This window comes from Sapajus apella, unplaced genomic scaffold (genome assembly GCF_009761245.1).
Source record: "Sapajus apella isolate SASKATOON/1434 unplaced genomic scaffold, GSC_monkey_1.0 scaffold95, whole genome shotgun sequence".
Classification (NCBI taxonomy): Eukaryota; Metazoa; Chordata; class Mammalia; order Primates; family Cebidae; genus Sapajus; species Sapajus apella.
The window spans coordinates 1,986,729-2,003,511 of NW_022437035.1; the positions used below are offsets into that span (position 1 = coordinate 1,986,729).

Below are 16,783 nucleotides of genomic sequence, written 5' to 3' on the forward strand. Positions count from 1 at the left end.
GTCCCTCTGCCCCCAGGAAGTCATCAGAGGCTGTGGCTGAGGAGACAGGCTCTGGGGGCCTCCGTGGACCCGCTATTGGAGTGAAATGGCCTGGAGGGAATTGGGTGGACAGGGTGCTGCCTCAGCAGGCTGGGATGTGCTGGGCTGTCAGAACGTGCCCATAAATAGCATGCTCCTTGCGAAGGCAGGCCGAGTCTGCAGACAGCCGTGGCTCCTCTGTTCTTCCTGAGGCTACAGCAACAGGTTCATTCTGGGATGGGTTGGGGGTGGAGAGGCAAAAGCCACCCTGGCAGGCCTGGACCTTTGCTGGTCTCTGTGAAACATGCATGGCTGACCGCCTGCAAAAAAACCGGGGACTTCCTTAAGGTTCAATTCCCAGCGAGGGGACCCAGCCAGCCCAGCTGGGGGTGAAACAGGGGGCCCTTGTCTGCGGTGGCCAGGGTCCACATCCCTGGACGTGTGCTTGGGGCAGGGGAACTTCAAAAGCTGAGTCCCTCTGAGGGAGAGGAGTGGACACACATGTCCCCCAAGTCCCCCAAACGTCCTCCATGAGCTGGACCAAGCCCTGTTTACTGATGAGGCTGGGACAGACAGAACAAGACAGCCTGCAGGCTGTGCGTGGTTGGGCATGCATCCAGCGTATGTGGGCTGTGCAGCTGTGCGTGCTGGAGTGGCCGTGCTGGGAGCTGTGCGGGGGGTAACAGCTGGGTGTGGGTGTGTAGAGGTAGGCGCCTTGTCCATCTGCCCCCAGGAAGTCAGAGGCTGTGGCTGAGGAGACAGCCACTGTGGATGTCTGCAATGGGCAGGTGTGCGTGCGTGTGCGTGTGCATGTACATGTGTGTGTGTGTGAGGGAGAGAAGCTATCCTGTGAGCCCCCTGGTGGGGATATGATGGACCATGACCATAGAAACTTGTGTGTGTGCACACAAAATCAGAACAGTCCTGTGTGTGTCCACGTGTGCAGCAATGATGAGAATTCTTCCGTGTGACTGTGGCAGGGGCCTGTATGGCATGTCACTGTCCCCGTAGCATGAAGGAGAAGTGTTGGTGGCAGGTCTTGAAGTGGCTGGTGTACAGTTGTGTTCGATAAATGCTTAAGGAATGAGGAACTGAATGCGGGGAAACTGACCTGACCTGGAGCAGGTGTCCAAGGACCTGGTCTTACAAGGGCTTTCTCTAGAGGTCTGTCTGTCCACCTCCTGACATTTGGGGTCTCCTGTCCATCCTGGTCACCCAGCCCAGATCCTGGCACTGTGTAGGTGCTCATGGAATCTTTGGTGAACAAAGGAACCAGCGAACGAGAGTTCCTGGAGTATGGTGGTGGGAGAGACCCTGTAGAGAAAACGCCCTGAAGCCTACCCTTTAGCCAGGGCCTGGGGGTGGTACAACTGCAGAGAGCTCTGAGGGACCTGGGTTTGGGGGAGAGTCTGCATCAGGGGAAAAGAGCACGGGGCTTTGGAGCCAGGCCCGACCCAGGCCACTTCCTTACTGTATGCCTGAGGAAGTGGCCTCGCTTTGCTGAGCCTGAGTTCCCCTCTGTACAATAGGGCCCCGATCCCACCGTCTCAGTCCGCAAGGCCCATGGCAGGCACTCAATGGATGTTTGCTGAATGACTGAATGACCGAATGTCAATCATAAGTAATGACCGTGTCCCATGGGCAGCAAGGTTCTGTAGCTCATCCTAGACTCCAGTCACATCAACACCTGGCTTCTCCCAGTGGATCCAGTGACCCATTTCCCTTTGGTTTGAAGCCAGAGGTGTTCCTGGGGAGATGGCAGCACAGCATGGAGCACCCGAGCAGGCTGCGGCTGGCAAGAGCCATGGAGGCCTTGGAGGCAGCTACAAGGTACTGGGCGGGGCAGGGGTCAGAGGGCTCCAGGCCCAGGGCTGCTCCTGGGTGTCAAAGTCGTCTTCCCAGCCAAGCAGCACCTCTGCAGAAAGGAAGAGCCATCCTTCCAACCCCCCAGGCCAATTCGAAAAAGCTCTCGTTTCATGGGTGGGTCCTCTCACTGCCACCCTCCTGTTAGAAACTTGCTTCATGAGCTCACTGCATCTTCCCTCGCCTGCAAAACGGAAATGGTCACCCACATCCTCCCTGCGTCAATGGATCAGAGGGGCCCGGGACTTTCCAGAAGCATGGTTTGCGCTCTGACTCTCCTGTCTGACCTCAGCCCGGTGTCTTGCCCTCTCAGGGCCTCAACAGCCCCGTCTTTGAAATGGGGGTGGTGCCCAGACTTCATGTCTAGAGTTGGTGTAAAGGCTAAAAGGCATGAGTGAAGTCAGCTAGCAGAGGGAGGCACACTGGAAATCTGAGAGGAGGTTTGAATGTGTTGGCTGTGCCCTTGCCAAACCATCTCTGCGATGGTTTTGGGAAATGACTGGAGACAGAATCTAAGGATGGGTTGAATCCCGGTGCCTCCTCTTAGCTAGCTGTGCAGCCCGAGGCCAGTATCTTACCCTTTCTGAGCTTCTTTCATCCCTTCTGTAAAATGACTGGGGATCTTCTACAAAGTCAGTGTGTGTTTCCAGGGGGGCGAGAGAGGTAAAACCTTGGTCTGTCTTTGCAGCCCCTAGGCTTTGGTCTGTCTTTCCTAGGCTTGAGGGAGGCATAGGTTTTCTCAGAGATTCATTTGTCCTGCACTGGGTGTTTTAAAGGGGGAAATTTCACATTAAGGAAAATGCAGATTTCTGACCTCTCATGAAAAAATTGGAACTGGGACATCATTCCCTCACTGCCAGAAGCAGCTTCATTTCCCCACGGTCCTCTCTGGTTATTTCAATCCGCTGGGCTCCCCGCCTGTCTCCTGCGGGACATTCCAGTTGCAATCCCTAAATTTAATTGGTCTCTGGAGTTCCTGAAGGCGTTTCCCTCCATGGCCATTAGAGGGCAGTGCAGGCACGCCTTGGTGCAGGCTCCAGGCTGGCGAGATGCCAAGAGGATAAAGCAAGTGGTACTTCCCTCTGATGCCCCAGGGAGGGGCAGAAGCTGGAGCCGGGAGCCCAGCAGAGGTGGGATGGTTAGGACGCTGCTCTTCCAGGTGATCGTGTACGAACTAGAGAACTTCCAAGGCAAACGCTGCGAGCTCTCGGCCGAGTGCCCCAACCTGACCGACAGCCTGCTGGAGAAGGTCAGCTCCATCCAAGTGGAGTCCGGGCCGTGAGTACCTAGACCCCCCCAGGCCCTCGACACAACCCTGAGCCTTCTAGGGGTGTGACGGCCCGAGTCTGAGCTCTAGATCTGTTGTGGGGCTTTTGACAACTCCCCTGCCTTCTCGGGCCTCGTTTTCCCCATCTGTAAAATGAGAGTTGAAGGATTCTCTAGAATATTAGATTTCTGGAGCGAATCCCAGGATAGCTGAGATTGGAGGAAGGACAGCAAGGACAACCTAGCACCTAGCTCAGTGACTGGAACCTGGGGTTCAATATTTACAATTTTAATAATGGTTGTAACGCATAAAATTTAACGTGCGTTATGTCATTGCATCCTCATGACCCTGTAAGAGAGGTGTCATTCTTATTCCCACTTTATAGATGGGGAAACTGAGGCCAAAGTAGGTTAGTGTCCCATCTATGTCCACAGGCAGGCAGGTGGCCCAGCTGGGCCCTGAATTCCCGCCTTTTGGTTGCACGTCCAGGCTCTGGCACTAACCATGTGGGGGATCTTTGGCAAGTTGCTTCACACACCAGGCCTCTGTTTTCTCAGCTGTCAAATGGGGATGACAATGGTACATACTTCAGAGAAAGTTTGCATGAAAATGAATGGAACCATGCAAATAAATACATATTAATAACAGCATAATACAAAGATGAAGAAGAGGAGGAGGAAGAGGTTGCTGTCACCTATGGAATACTTACTGTGTGCCAGGCATTTTGCTAAAGACTTTTCTGAGTACCTTGCAGAGGCTAGATTCTCGATGTTTCCTAGGATGGCCTTCTGGCCCAGAGTCTCAGACGGTTCCTGGTATGCCCTAGCAGCTCCTTTAATTACAGGTCCAGGAATTAGCAATAGGGTTGGAGGGAGGGTACAAGGTTCAAGGTCAGCACCTCTTGGACGTTTCTCTCATTAAACGTGAATCCTCCTTCAGCTGCAGCAAAAGTGACACCGCCAGGACTCTTCCTCCCGCAGGTGGCTGGCATTTGAGAGCAGGGCCTTCCGTGGGGAGCAGTTTGTCTTGGAGAAGGGGGATTACCCTCGCTGGGATGCCTGGACCAACAGCCGTAATAGTGACAGCCTCCTGTCGCTCCGGCCTCTGAACATTGTGAGTATGGCTCCTGCCCACTTCTGGGAGTTCCTGGAAGCAGGGTGCACCCAGAGCTGGTCAGGCAAGCTCGTTGCACAAGCCGGACTGAGGCTTGGCCCTTAGGGACCTGGCCTGGGAAGCGCCCTCCTATTTCTGATCTGAACAGCTGTGTGGGATAAGAAGTGGGACATTGAATGAACATTGGGTTGGGGGTTGAGACACAAGGACTCACATCTTGAATGAAACCAGCATAGCACTGGGACGACTTTTTTTTGTAACCCTACCAAAATGATAAGCCACATGGTCCAGTCTCAAATCAGTATTGTTATCAAAGAAATGCAGTCCAGGAAATAACTTCAGAAGGTAACTTTAAAATACTTTAAGTTTTCCACTTGTGTTTCTCTAGCACCTGAAAGGGACACAGTCCATCCACAGTGACACTATATTTATTTATTTTTGAGACAGACTCCTGCTTTGTCACCCAGGCTGGAGTGCAGTCTCTCTCTTTTGAAACATTTTTATTTATTTCATTTTGAGATGCTGTCTCGCTCTGTCACCCAGGCTGGAGTGCAGTGGTATGATCTCTGCTCACTGCAACCTCCGCCTTCTGGGTTCAAGCAATTCTCCTGCCTCAGCCTCTTGAGTAGCTGGGACTACAGGCTCATGCCACCATGCTGGGCTAATTTTTGTATTTTTGGTAGAGATGGCATTTCGCCATGTTGGCCAAGCTGGTCTTGAACTCCTGGCCTCAAGTGATCTGCCCGCCTTGGCCTCCCAAAGAACTGGGATTACAGGCGTGAGCCACCACACCTGGCCCACAGCAATACTTTAAACACCACCCTTCTTCCTCCCTTGCTTCACTCACACCCAGTAGCTGCTCCAGCCCTTTCTCCTTGTCCCATAACCGAGTCCTCCTTAGAGGACAGTGGAAGGGGGGAAACTGAGAAGATTGAGCTGGCCTCTGGTTAGGAGATGGGAGAGCTCATGTGTGGTTACATTTGGTCTCCATCCATTCTCTCCAGGCCTGTTTCTCTATCATTTAAATGAAGGGACTGAACAAGATCTGAAAATTCCTTTTCAGTTTCATATTCTATGGCTCTAGGTTCCTAAATCAACCAGCTCTGGAGGAATCTCCCCGTCCCTCCTTCAGTGAATTTAGGGATGGATCCGTCTCCTGAGTCCCTTCCCTCCTGCAGCGAGTTTGGGGGTGGGTGTTATTTTGGGGTGACTTACTGATTCTTTCCGGCCTCTGGAGCCTCCTTGACCTCTGTTCTGGATATGGGAGCTGATGCTCACCCCACAATATTGCCCTCAGGATAGCGCAGATCACAAGCTGCATCTGTTTGAGAACCCAGCTTTCAGCGGCCGTAAGATGGAGATAGTGGACGATGACGTGCCCAGCCTGTGGGCTCATGGCTTCCAGGACCGTGTGGCGAGTGTCCGCGCCATCAACGGGACGTAAGGGACCCAACCCTCACCTTTGCCCCGTCTTCTGCTCAGCCATGCCTCTGGCTCCAAACAGAATCAGTGCCCGTAGTTTCTTAGGTGATTGATGGTCCCTATGCTCCTGTACTGTTGAGATTTCTAGGCAGCCTTGACTTAAATCAAGTGAAACTATTCTCTCCACCTGTTCCCATTTGAGTCCTTCCCCCTTTTTTAAACATCCCCACGCCCTTGAACTATTCTTGAAATGTTCTTTCCCTTCACCACACTTGTTCTTTTTACCAACGGGCCCCGGATGGATGCAGCTATTGAGGTGTGACCCACGCTGCATGGAGGAGAGCAGGCTTATCACCTCCCTCTTTCTAGGCTTAATACCACCTCTGATGCAGTCTTAGGATCACCTGCTTTTTGTAGTTGGTTACTTCTCACTTGTGGGCTTGTAATCTGAGGTTGGGCTTTGAGAGGTGCCACCTATCCCTGATAATAATTTATTCAACAATTTTTTTTTTGAGACAGGGTCTCACTCTGTCACCCAGGCTGAAGTCAGTGGTGCGATCTTGGCTCACTGCAACCTCTGCCTCCTGGGTTCAAGCGATTCTCCTGCCTCAGCCTCCCAAGTAGCTGGGACTACAGGCGCACGCCACCACGCCCGGCTAAGTGTTTGTATTTTTAGTAGAGACAGAGTTTCACTGTGTTAGCCAGGATGGTCTCCATCTCCTGAGCTCGTGATCTGCCCACCTTGGCCTCTCAGTGTGCTATGATTACAGGCGTGAGCCACCATGCCCGGCCTATTCAACAGTTCTTTACTGAACATCTACTATATGCTGGTGTACAGATACAGAGAACAACAATAATGGCACATCCTCTGCCCTCAGAAAAATTACAGTCTGACAGGGAGACAGCCAGAGAAACAGGGATTCACAACAGTTATTGTGATCAGGATTGTGACTGGGACACACAAGGGGCTCTGGGGGTCCCAGTGAGGTACTCGATTCAGCCTGCAGGAGTCTGGAGGCATCTAAATTGAGATGTAGAGGATACAAGTGGGGAAAAGGGGGAAGGAGAAGGATGAGGTGAGGAAGAGTGTTCCAGGCAGAAGGAATCATACATCCAAAGGCCCACACACAGCAGTTTCCAGGGAAGTAGAATAAGAGAGGCTGTGGTGTCGAGTGTGAATGAGATATTGAGAGATAAGGCTAGAGAGGCTTTGTCAAGGGTCCTATGAGCAGGGCAAGGAGTTTGGATTCATCCTAAAGGCTCTGGGGAGCTAAGGAGGAATGCAGGCAGGCAGAGCACACGGTAAGTTGCTGGCTGGGGGCTGGGCGACTGGAAGCGGACCGTCCACATCCCAACCTTGGTCTCCCGGCAGGTGGGTTGGCTATGAGTTTCCCGGCTACCGTGGGCGCCAGTACGCGTTTGAGCAGGGCGAGTACCGCCACTGGAATGAATGGGACGCCAGCCAGCCGCAGCTGCAGTCTGTGCGCCGCATCCGTGACCAGAAATGGCACAAGCGAGGCTGCTTCCTCAGCAGCTGAAAGACACCCAGACCTCAAGGACCCAGACCCACCCTGCAGGGGCTGCCAGGCCAAGAGGAGGAGGCTCCAGGGCTGGGACGAGGGCCAACCTGTCCACCCTTCCCTGGAATCTGCTCAATAAAGCCTGGGGTTGTTCCCCCACCTGCCATGTTCCTCTCTCTGATCTTGTGTTTGTCTGCTGGTGCATCTTTCCATCCGAATGTCTGTTCACTCACCCATCCATCCACCCACACATGTGTGCATCCATTCACCTACTCATCCATCCATCCATCCATCCATCCATCCATCTATCCATCTATCCATCCATCCATCCATGCATCCACCCACCCGCCCATCCATCCATCCATGCATCTACCCACCCGCCCATCCATCCATCCATCCATCCATGCATCCACCCACCCTCCCATCCATCCATCCGTCTATCCACCCACCCGCCCATCCATGCATTCCATGCATGCATGCATGCATCCACCCACCCACCCATCCATCCATCCACCCATCCATCCATCCATCCATGCATCCATGCATCCACCCACCTGCCCATCCATCCATCCATCCATCCATGCATGCATCCATGCATGCATGCATCCACCCACCCAGCCATCCATGCATCCATCCATGCATGCATGCATACATCCACCCACCCGCCCATCCATCCATCCATCCATCCATCCATCCATCCATCCATCCATGCATGCATCCACCCAGTCGCCCATCCATCCATCCATCCATCCATGCATGCATCCACCCACCCGCCCAACCATCCACCCACTCATCCATGCATGGATCAACTCACCCGCCCATCCATCCGTCCATCCACCCATCCATCCACCCACCCACTCATCTACCCATTCATTCATCCATCCATCTACCTACCACCCATTCATCCATCCATGCATCAGCCATCCATCCATTCATCCACCCACTTACCCATCCATCCATTCATTTATTCTTCCTTCCATCTTCCTATGTTATTTCTTCTTTCCATTAATTCATACATTTTTCCTTCCACTCACCCATCTTTCTATCTATGCTTTATCCACTTATCCATCAATTTTTCTTTCAATCTACTTGCCCATCAATCTGTCCATCTGATCTTCCTTCCTTCCTTCCTTCCTCCCTTCCTTCCTTCCTTCCTTCCTTCCATTATTTCCCCCTCCACCTCTCTGTGGGTCAGCATCTGTTGTCATTAATGTATTCAGCAAATGCCATGCCCTGTTCAAGACCTAAGGACACAGCGCAATGTCCCACCCTTCTCACCCTCTATGGGAGAGACAGAAAGTAAATAAACAGGTCGATTTGGGCTGTGGCGCTGGAAGGTGGTAAATGCCAAGAGCAATAAAGCTGGATAAAAAGTTGGAAGTGATGGGAATCGTGGCCAGGGAACTCTGTGCAGAGGAGCTGAGACCTCAGTGAACCACCAGAACATTCCAGGCAGAGAAATAAGCGCTGCAAAGGCCCTAGGCAGGAGTGTGCTGGCCTAACGGGAAGCAGCCAGGGGCCAGCAGGTCTGGAATGGAGTAAGAGACTGGGGCTAGGGGTCAGAGGGAACAGGGTCAGGTTATTTAGGGCTCCGCAGACCTTAGTGGATTTTGTTGTTCTCTGAGGGAGGTGGGAGCCACGGTCTGCTTTGGTGTTTAATAGGATCACTCTGGCAAGGGTGCAGATAATACGCTTAAGTGGCCCGGGGGGGTGCAGAGAGACCAGTTGGGAGGCTACAGCAGAGTCTGCTGAGCTGTGCTGGTGTGGTCCCCCTGAGCCTCTCTCTTCCATGCCTCAGCATCTCTGTCCCCTTGCCCAGAGGTCTTCTGTAGCCTTGCCTGGGGAACTGAATGCCCATCCCACCTCCTGCCACTGCTCTAGGCCCCTGTAGCTTCATCTGGGCAGTGGGAGTTGCTGGAGAGCTGAACAGGAACACTGGGGCAGTGCAGGCATAAATGAGGCCTCTTTTTTTTTCTTTTTTTGAGACAGTCTCGCTCTGTCGCCCAGGCTAGAGTGCAGTGGCGTGATCTCAGCCCACTGCAACCTCCACCTCCTGGGCTCAAGCAATTCTCCTGTCTCAGCCTCCTGAGTAGCTGGGACTACAGGCGCCTGCCACTATGCCTGGCTAATTTTTGTACTTGTAGTAGAGATGGGGTTTCACTATATTGGTCAGGCTGGTCTTGAACCCCCAACCCCAGGTGATTCACCCACCTCGGCCTCTCAAAGTGCTGGGATTACAAGTGTGAGCCATGGTGCCTGGCCATAAGTGAGTCTCTTCTGCCCCCGGTGGGAAGCCAGCTGATAGCGGATTTCTGGCAGACAGGCCCCAGGACCACCCCTCACCCATCCCACCTCCAGGCGTCAGTTCCTGACTTTGTTCCCCTGTTGTGCCTGCAGCCTGTCTCAGCCACCTGCAGCCTCCCAGTGGCTGATGCAGCTGGTGTGTGGGAGGCCTATGGGGGCCTCAGGAAGGCGTTGAAAAGGATATAGTAATTTTCAGTTACTTTAACCTGCATATTTTAAAAACATGCACAGGAGAGAAATCACCTTGACATTTTCCGAGCATATGGGAGACCTGGGTTGGGCATCAGGGTCAGATAGGGCAGGGGTGCCCAGCAGTGAGACAGATGGAATGCCTGCCCCTTTCTCCTCCCTGGATCCACCCCTTCCTCCCTTTTGCAAGGAGGGGCCTTGCCATGCTTTATTCTTTATTTATTTTTTGGGATGGGTCTTGCTCTGTCTCCTGGGCTGGAGTGCAGTGGCGTGATCATAGCTCACTGCAGCCTCCAACTCCAGGTCTCCAGCGATCCTCCCACCTCAGCCTCCCAAAGTACTGGGATTGCAGTTGCATACCACCATGCCCAGCTAATTTTTAAAACGTATTTTTTGTAGAGATGAGGGTCTTGTTGTATTGCCCAGGCTCGTCTCAAACTCCTGGACTTAAGCGATCTTCCCACCTCAACCTCCCAAAGTGTTGGGATTATAGGCATGAGCCAGACGACTCCCAGTCTGTCATGCTTTTTTTTTTTTTTTGAGATTAAATCTCACCCTGTCACCCAGGCTAGAGTGTAATGATTCGATCTCTGCTCACCGCAACCTCCACCTCCCAGGTTAAAGCGATTATCCTGCCTCAGTCTCCTGAGTAGCTGGGATTACAGGCATGTGTCACCACACCCAGCTAATTTTTGTATTTTCAGAGATGGGGTTTCATTGTGTTGGCCAGGCTGGTCTCAAACTCCTGACTTCATGATCCTCCCACCTTGGCCTCCCAAAGTTCTGGGATTACAGGCATGAGCCACCACACCCGGCCTGTCGTGCTTTATAAATCAGTGCTTACTCCATCTCATTGAACCCCAAGAATGTCATTGGGAGGTAGATGTGGTTATAATCATATTTAACAGATGAAGAAACGGGCTCGGGGAGGCAACATCACCTTCCTAGAGCCACACAGATAAGAAGCGGTAGCGCCGGGCGCGGTGGCTCACGCCTATAATCCCAGCACTTTGGGAGTCCAAGATGGGTGGATCACGAGGTCAAGAGATCGAGACCATCCTGGTCAACATGGTGAAACCCCATCTCTACTAAAAATTCAAAAATTAGCTGGGCATGGTGGCGCACGCCTGTAGTTCCAGCTACTCGGGAGGCTGAGGCAGGAGAATTGCCTGAACCCAGGAGGCGGAGGTTGCGGTGAGCCAAGATCGCGCCATTGCACTCCAGCCTGCGTAACAAGAGCGAAACTCCGTCTCAAAAAAAAAAAAAAAAAAAAAAAAAAGAAGCGGTAGAACTGGGACCTGCATCCTGAGTGCTGACCCCAGAAATTCCATCCCTGAGTGCCACGCACTCTGATGTATCCCTCAAGGACAGGAAGTCACCAGGGAAGTATAGACAAAAATAGCAACAGGAGTTGCCACAGAAACAATGGTAATAATGGCTGCCCCCAAGCACGTTCCTGGGTGCTTTAGAGTTTATTCTCGACTCTACAGACAGGCAATAGTGATCCTTATATGCAGAGAGAGAAACTGAGGCCCAGAGAGCTGAAGCAAATTGCCCCAAGTGCCACAGCTCTTAACTGGTGGGACCAGGACTCACATTCAGGTCTGTTTCCAAAGCCTGTTTCTCTGTATTCATCAGCTGTTGATTCTGTGGCCGGCCAACCTAGTGCCACTGCTTGTGTGGGCAGTGACTCCATTTATTGAGCATCTACTATAGTCCAGGCACCAGGCCAGAAGCTGTCCATGCCCATCTCAGTTAACGCCGAGAGGGCCCGTGACTGGCTCCTGGGTAACAGGAAGGCTGGCTCAAGTGTGACTCAGTGTGCCCACCATGTGCCCACTCCCAGGCCAAACGCAGCCCCAGGGTCTGGAGTTGGGTTGATTCCGGAGATGGGGTTCAGCTGCACTGCCAGGTTCATGGCAGCCCCAGGCAGTCATGATGTCCAAGTGACTCTTGTTCTTCGCAAGTACTGCCATACATTGTCCTGTGCAGTCCTCAGCTCCAAGAGGCTCAGAGAGGGGCAGCCAACTGCTGAGGTCACACAGCCAGGGAGGGGCAGATCTGGGATTTGGCCCCAGGCCTAACTCCAAAAGCCTGCTCTTAGCCCCAACCTAGACTCAAATTTTGTCATCTACAGGGGAGAGCCTGAGAGTGATAGCGAAGCAAGAATATCCCCCAGTTACAAGAGAATGAGCCTTAGTGCCAACAGATCACTTTACCAGCTTAATTGAGAGGCAGTATTGCTCAGTGGTCGCAGGCAGTGGCTTCAAGTGATCTTCCGATCAGAGTGACTGAGTTAGGCCCTTGGTTTACACAACCTGGTTTCCTTTCCAGGCTCCACCACTCACGGTGTGTCTTTGGCAAATCACTTCACCTCTCTGTGCTTCTGTGGGCCCATCTGTAACATGGAGGTAGTAGTGCTACCTATCTCGTAACGTGGTTGCCGGTAGCAACCTGAGTTTACGTTGCAGAAAGGGCTTAGAACAACGGGTGAAACAAAGGACGTGCTCGGAAGCGTTCATCGTCCTCTTCTCGTGATCACTTTTTGATGAGGAGCAGGACAACAGACAGGCTTACAGAGCTCCGTACCAGACACAAGATGCTGGAGACAGGCTCCGTAGTTGTATGGAGCAGAGAGACTTTGCGGTTACTCAATAACGGGGGTTTATTCTAAAGACACCCGTGGAAACATGGGAATTAGGAAACTAGGCTACATGGCCACACTCAGAGAATCCAAGCGAAAGCCCTACAAAGAGGCTTCATGGCGGGGGCGGGGGCAGGACCCAGACAGTGAACAGGGATCATGGAGAGAGGAACTGGAGCCTGAGAGCCCTTGGGAGCTGGCAGCTGGCTCTGCGGTCACCTACCTAGGGATCCAACTTTAGAGGACTCAGCAAGTGCATCCCCAAGTCTTGGCTCTCTTGGGGCAAACTTCTTGCCATGCCCTGATGCCAGCTTCCTCTTTTTTTCCCTGGACATCTCTGATCTGCTGCCTGGGTTGTAGCAGATGCCAGCTGTGTTTTCCTACCCTGTAGACCTTACAATGTTGCTGTGTGAGGGCCACTTCCACCAGCCAGCATCCGCGTGCCTGGAAACTCTCTCCTCTGCCTGGAGAGGTGGGAGGCAGCTATAATCCTGGGGAATGAATACCTACTGGGAGCAGCCTTCATCCAATGACCAACAGGAGCTGGGGTATCAATTTCCCAGCTCCCCAGCCCTCAGGTGAGAACCTTACCAAGCATTCTTCACCATTTTGGAAATTAATGTCACCCATGGCAATGCTACCTAAGTGTATGAAAATGTCTAACACATGTTAAATTTAATATTAACTTCCTGTCTGAATGTGTGCATTATAAGTAGGAGCAGTTGCCTGACTGCTTTCTTATCTGTCTGAAGCCTTTACATACTAAAAAACATATTTTACACATTCTAGCCTTATTATTCTTTTATACTGCAGTTATAGTTAAGACATTTTATTATTCATTTATTTTGAAAGCATGCATGTAGATGGGTTACATTGTCAACTTTATTTCAAGACAGTAAAAGGGCCGTTACAAAAAATTCTCATAAGAAGCGAGTGTTGTTTCTGATAGCTACAAGAAGTCCTTTTGATGATCTCAGAGGCTCCTTCCAGCTTTGACTCTGTTTTATCTAAAAGTTAAATATTGTTGGCTGGGTGTGGTGGCTCACTCCTGTAATCCCAGCACTTTGGGTGGCCGAGGCAGGTGGACCACCTGGGGTTGGGGGTTCAAGACCAACCTGACAAACATGGAGAAACCCCGTCTCTACTAAAAATACAAAATTAACCAGACATGGTGGCACATGCCTGTAATCCCAGCTACTTGGGAGGCTGAGGCAAGAGAATCACTTGAAGCTGGAAGGTGGAGGTTGCAGTGAGCCGAGATCATGCCATTGCACTCCAGCCTGGGCAACAAGAGCAAAACTCTGTCTCAAAAAAAAGAAGTTAAAATTGTCCAAGGGGAACACCAAGACCTCTTCTCTGCATGGGAGCAAGAAGATGAAGTGGAAAGGAAGATTTGAGTCCTTTCTCTGTATGTATCTGTCAGGCTATGCTGCTGTAACAAACAGCCCAAATTCTTGGTGGTTGAAAACAATGAGGACTTATTTCTCATGCGTGAAAGATGTCTAGTATGGTCAGCAGGGGGTTTTTCTCTACAGAGTCACTCAGGGACCCAGGCTGGTGTAGGCTCTGCCGTTTTGCAATGTTACCATCTCAGGACAGCAGAAAAGAGCACTGGAAAGCGTGGCTCCTGTAATAAGATGACTTCGCCTGGAAATTACACCAGTCATGTTTGTTCAGAATCCGCTGACCAGAATGAGTCACATGACACCCCCTCTTCTTAAGAAGACCCAGTGGTAACCTGCTCAATACATCCTGAGTGGCCTGCCTGCCTGCCTTTCTCTGGCTTACGTCCCCACTCCCTACTTCCTGATGCTCCCTGGGACCATGTTATCTGCAGCTGAACTGTTGTTGTCTTAGAGTCTGCTTCTGGCAAAGCCCAAAAAAGGCACCCCGGGTCTTTATCATTAATTAATTCAACCAGTCAGTACGTATTTTCTGAGCACCTACTATGTGCTAGATCCTCCGTAGGCTCTGGGGGCACGGAGACAACTGAGCCTTGGCTTAGCTCTCCATGAGCTAGCTCATTGGCTAAACAAGCAAATTGCCGAGGTCACATAAAAAGCAAAGGCTGGCCAGGTGCAGTGGCCCACGACTGGAACTCTAGCACTTTAGAAGGCCAAGGCAGAAGAATCACCTGAGGGTTAGAGTTCAAGACCTACCTGGATTCCATCCCTCAATTCTTTTTTTTTTAATTAGCTGGGCACGGATGTGCATACCTATGGTCTGAGCTACTTGGGAGGCTGGGACAGGAGGATCACTTGAGCCCAGCACTTGGAGGCTGCATTGAGTGAGTGATAACACTGCTGCACTCCAGCCTGGGCAACAGAGCAAGACCCTATCTCAAATTTTTAAAAATGGCAAAGCATTTTGAGATTTTAGGAACCTATTGGCTGTAAGTTGCACCAGGGTGGGGACCCTATCTGTGTCACTCCCCACTGAGTTTATAGCTGACACATTTGCTGGAAGCAGAAATGAATCATGAGTGAGTGTAGAGAAACACGCAGGTTGCTGACAGTCTCTGTCTTGGCACCTACTTGGAGTAAGGGAGTGAAAAGAAATAAATACAAAAGTCTTTAAAAACATTGCCATCTGCACAGATGTAATAATAATGAACAGCATAAAAGCCATAGTTACTCAGCGCTTTCTATAATATTTATAAGAGCCGCCACTGGGGGCTTCACGTGGCTGGCTCATTTTACAAAGGATGTAATTACAAACACTCTAAGGCCCGTGGACCAAAATATTTAATTCTTCACAAGTGTGAAGGAGAAGGAAACTGAGGTAAGAGAAGAGAAGTAGGGTAGGCTGAGGGTTTTGGAGTCTACAAATCCTGATCTCTGAGTTCAAATCCCAGCTCTACCACTTCTTGGCTGTGAGATTTTGGGCAAGGAAGTCCCCTCTCTGAGCCTCACTTTGCTCATCTGTAAAAGTAGAAATAAGCAAACATCTCTGTAGCGTGTTTTGCCGCTTCTGTCAGCCATTGGGAACCCTGACTGCTTCCTCGATGGGAATAATAGGTTGGTGCAAAAGGGATCGTGGTTTTTGCCATCAAAAGTAATGCCAAAAACCGCAATTACTTTTGCACCAACTAATACATGGTGCAGGGACCAAGGAGCTCATTTCTGATGGGGAAACTGAGGCCTGGAGGAGAAAAACATCAGTACATTTCCAGAGCTTAGTAGAAAGTTTTTTTTTTTTGAAGACAGAGTCTTGCTCTGTTGCCCAGGCTGGAGTGCAATGGCTCTATCTCGGCTCATTACAACCTCCGCCTCCCGGGTTCCAGCGATTCTGCTGCCTCAGCCTCCCAAGTAGCTGAGACTACAGGCACACGCCACCATGCCCAGCTAATTTTTTTATATTTTAGTAGAGATGGGGTTTCACCATGTTGCTGTGAGCTCAGGCAATCCACCCACCTTGGCCTCGCTAGGTTTACAGTGCTAGGATTACAGGCATGAGCCACCACACCTAGCCAGGAGGCTTTATAGTTTAAAAGTGAATAGCGTTAAGTCTTGAAGTCAGACTGATCTAAGTTCAAGTCCTGGTCCTACCACTTCCCGGCTGTGTGACCTCGGACAAGTCGCTTAAGCCCTATGAGCCCTGGTTTCCTAATCTGTATTAGGGGACATTAATAATACCTACTTCAAAGATAGTTGTGAGGATTGAATTAATGAAACCAGACAGTTTATGGCACAATCCATAAAGCCTAGTCCTTACTACTCACTGGCTGTGCAAACTTGGGCAAGTTGCTTAGTCTCTCTGAGCCTCAATTTTCTCTTTTATAAAATGGAATGATCAATAAATACAACACTTACCTCTTGAGTTTGTTGGGAGGATTTAAAAAAGATGAGTGTGGACAGTGCCTGACTCATGTCAAGCTCTCATACTATCTAGATATTAGGAATTCTTTCTTATTTATAAGGACGCAGCCAGGTCTTGAATCCATTCATTTATTCAATAAATATTAACTGAGGTCTATTATGGGTTGAACTGTGTCCATAAAAGGTATTCCAAAGTCTTAACCCCCAGTACTTCAGAATGTGACCTTCTATGTGGCAATTGGGTCTTTACAGAAGGAATCCATTTAAAATGAAGTCATTAGGGTGAAGTTACCGAATGAAGTCACCTAAGCCAACATGACTGGTATCCTTTTAAAAAGGAGAAATTTAGGTCAGGCGTGGTGGCTCACGCCTGTAATCCCAGCACTTTGGGAGGCCGAGGCAGGTGGATCACGAGATCAAGAGATTGACACCATCCTGGCTAACATGGTGAAACCCTGTCTGTACTAAAAATACAAAAAAAAAAAAAATTAGCCGGGTTAGCTGGGTGTGGTGGTGGGTGCCTGTAGTCCCAGCTACTCCAGAGGCTGAGGCAGGAGAATCGCTTGATCCCTGGAGGTGGAGGTTGCAGGGAGCCGAGATCGCGCCACTGCACTCCAGCCTGGGC

General features: G+C 50.9%; 1 protein-coding gene across 3 annotated transcripts; it reads left to right on the top strand.

Moving 5' to 3' along the window:
* CRYBB3 (crystallin beta B3) lies at window positions 1-7,373 on the top strand. 3 transcript variants are annotated; one of them, XM_032256695.1, is made up of 6 exons: window positions 1-243; window positions 1,758-1,848; window positions 3,041-3,159; window positions 4,129-4,261; window positions 5,559-5,701; window positions 7,056-7,373. In XM_032256695.1, the coding sequence occupies exons 2-6, from the start codon at window positions 1,774-1,776 to the stop codon at window positions 7,219-7,221; spliced, it is 636 nt and encodes a 211-aa protein (XP_032112586.1). In that variant the 5' UTR covers window positions 1-243; window positions 1,758-1,773; the 3' UTR covers window positions 7,222-7,373. The 3 variants fall into 3 exon arrangements, with proteins under 3 accessions (XP_032112586.1, XP_032112585.1, XP_032112584.1); XM_032256694.1 differs by having other exon boundaries at window positions 2-243; window positions 1,754-1,848; XM_032256693.1 differs by lacking the exons at window positions 1-243; window positions 1,758-1,848 and having other exon boundaries at window positions 1,872-3,159.
* Window positions 7,374-16,783: the final 9,410 nt, after the last annotated feature.

What these genes read in the sequence shown, in the direction of transcription:
- CRYBB3 (XM_032256693.1), top strand. Translation starts at nt 2,876, where the DNA reads ATGGCCATTAGAGGGCAGTGCAGGCACGCCTTGGTGCAGGCTCCAGGC. An exon ending in ATCCAAGTGGAGTCCGGGCC is followed by an intron (nt 3,160 to 4,128) that starts GTGAGTACCTAG and finishes TTCCTCCCGCAG; the next exon opens with GTGGCTGGCATTTGAGAGCA. An exon ending in CGCTCCGGCCTCTGAACATT is followed by an intron (nt 4,262 to 5,558) that starts GTGAGTATGGCT and finishes TATTGCCCTCAG; the next exon opens with GATAGCGCAGATCACAAGCT.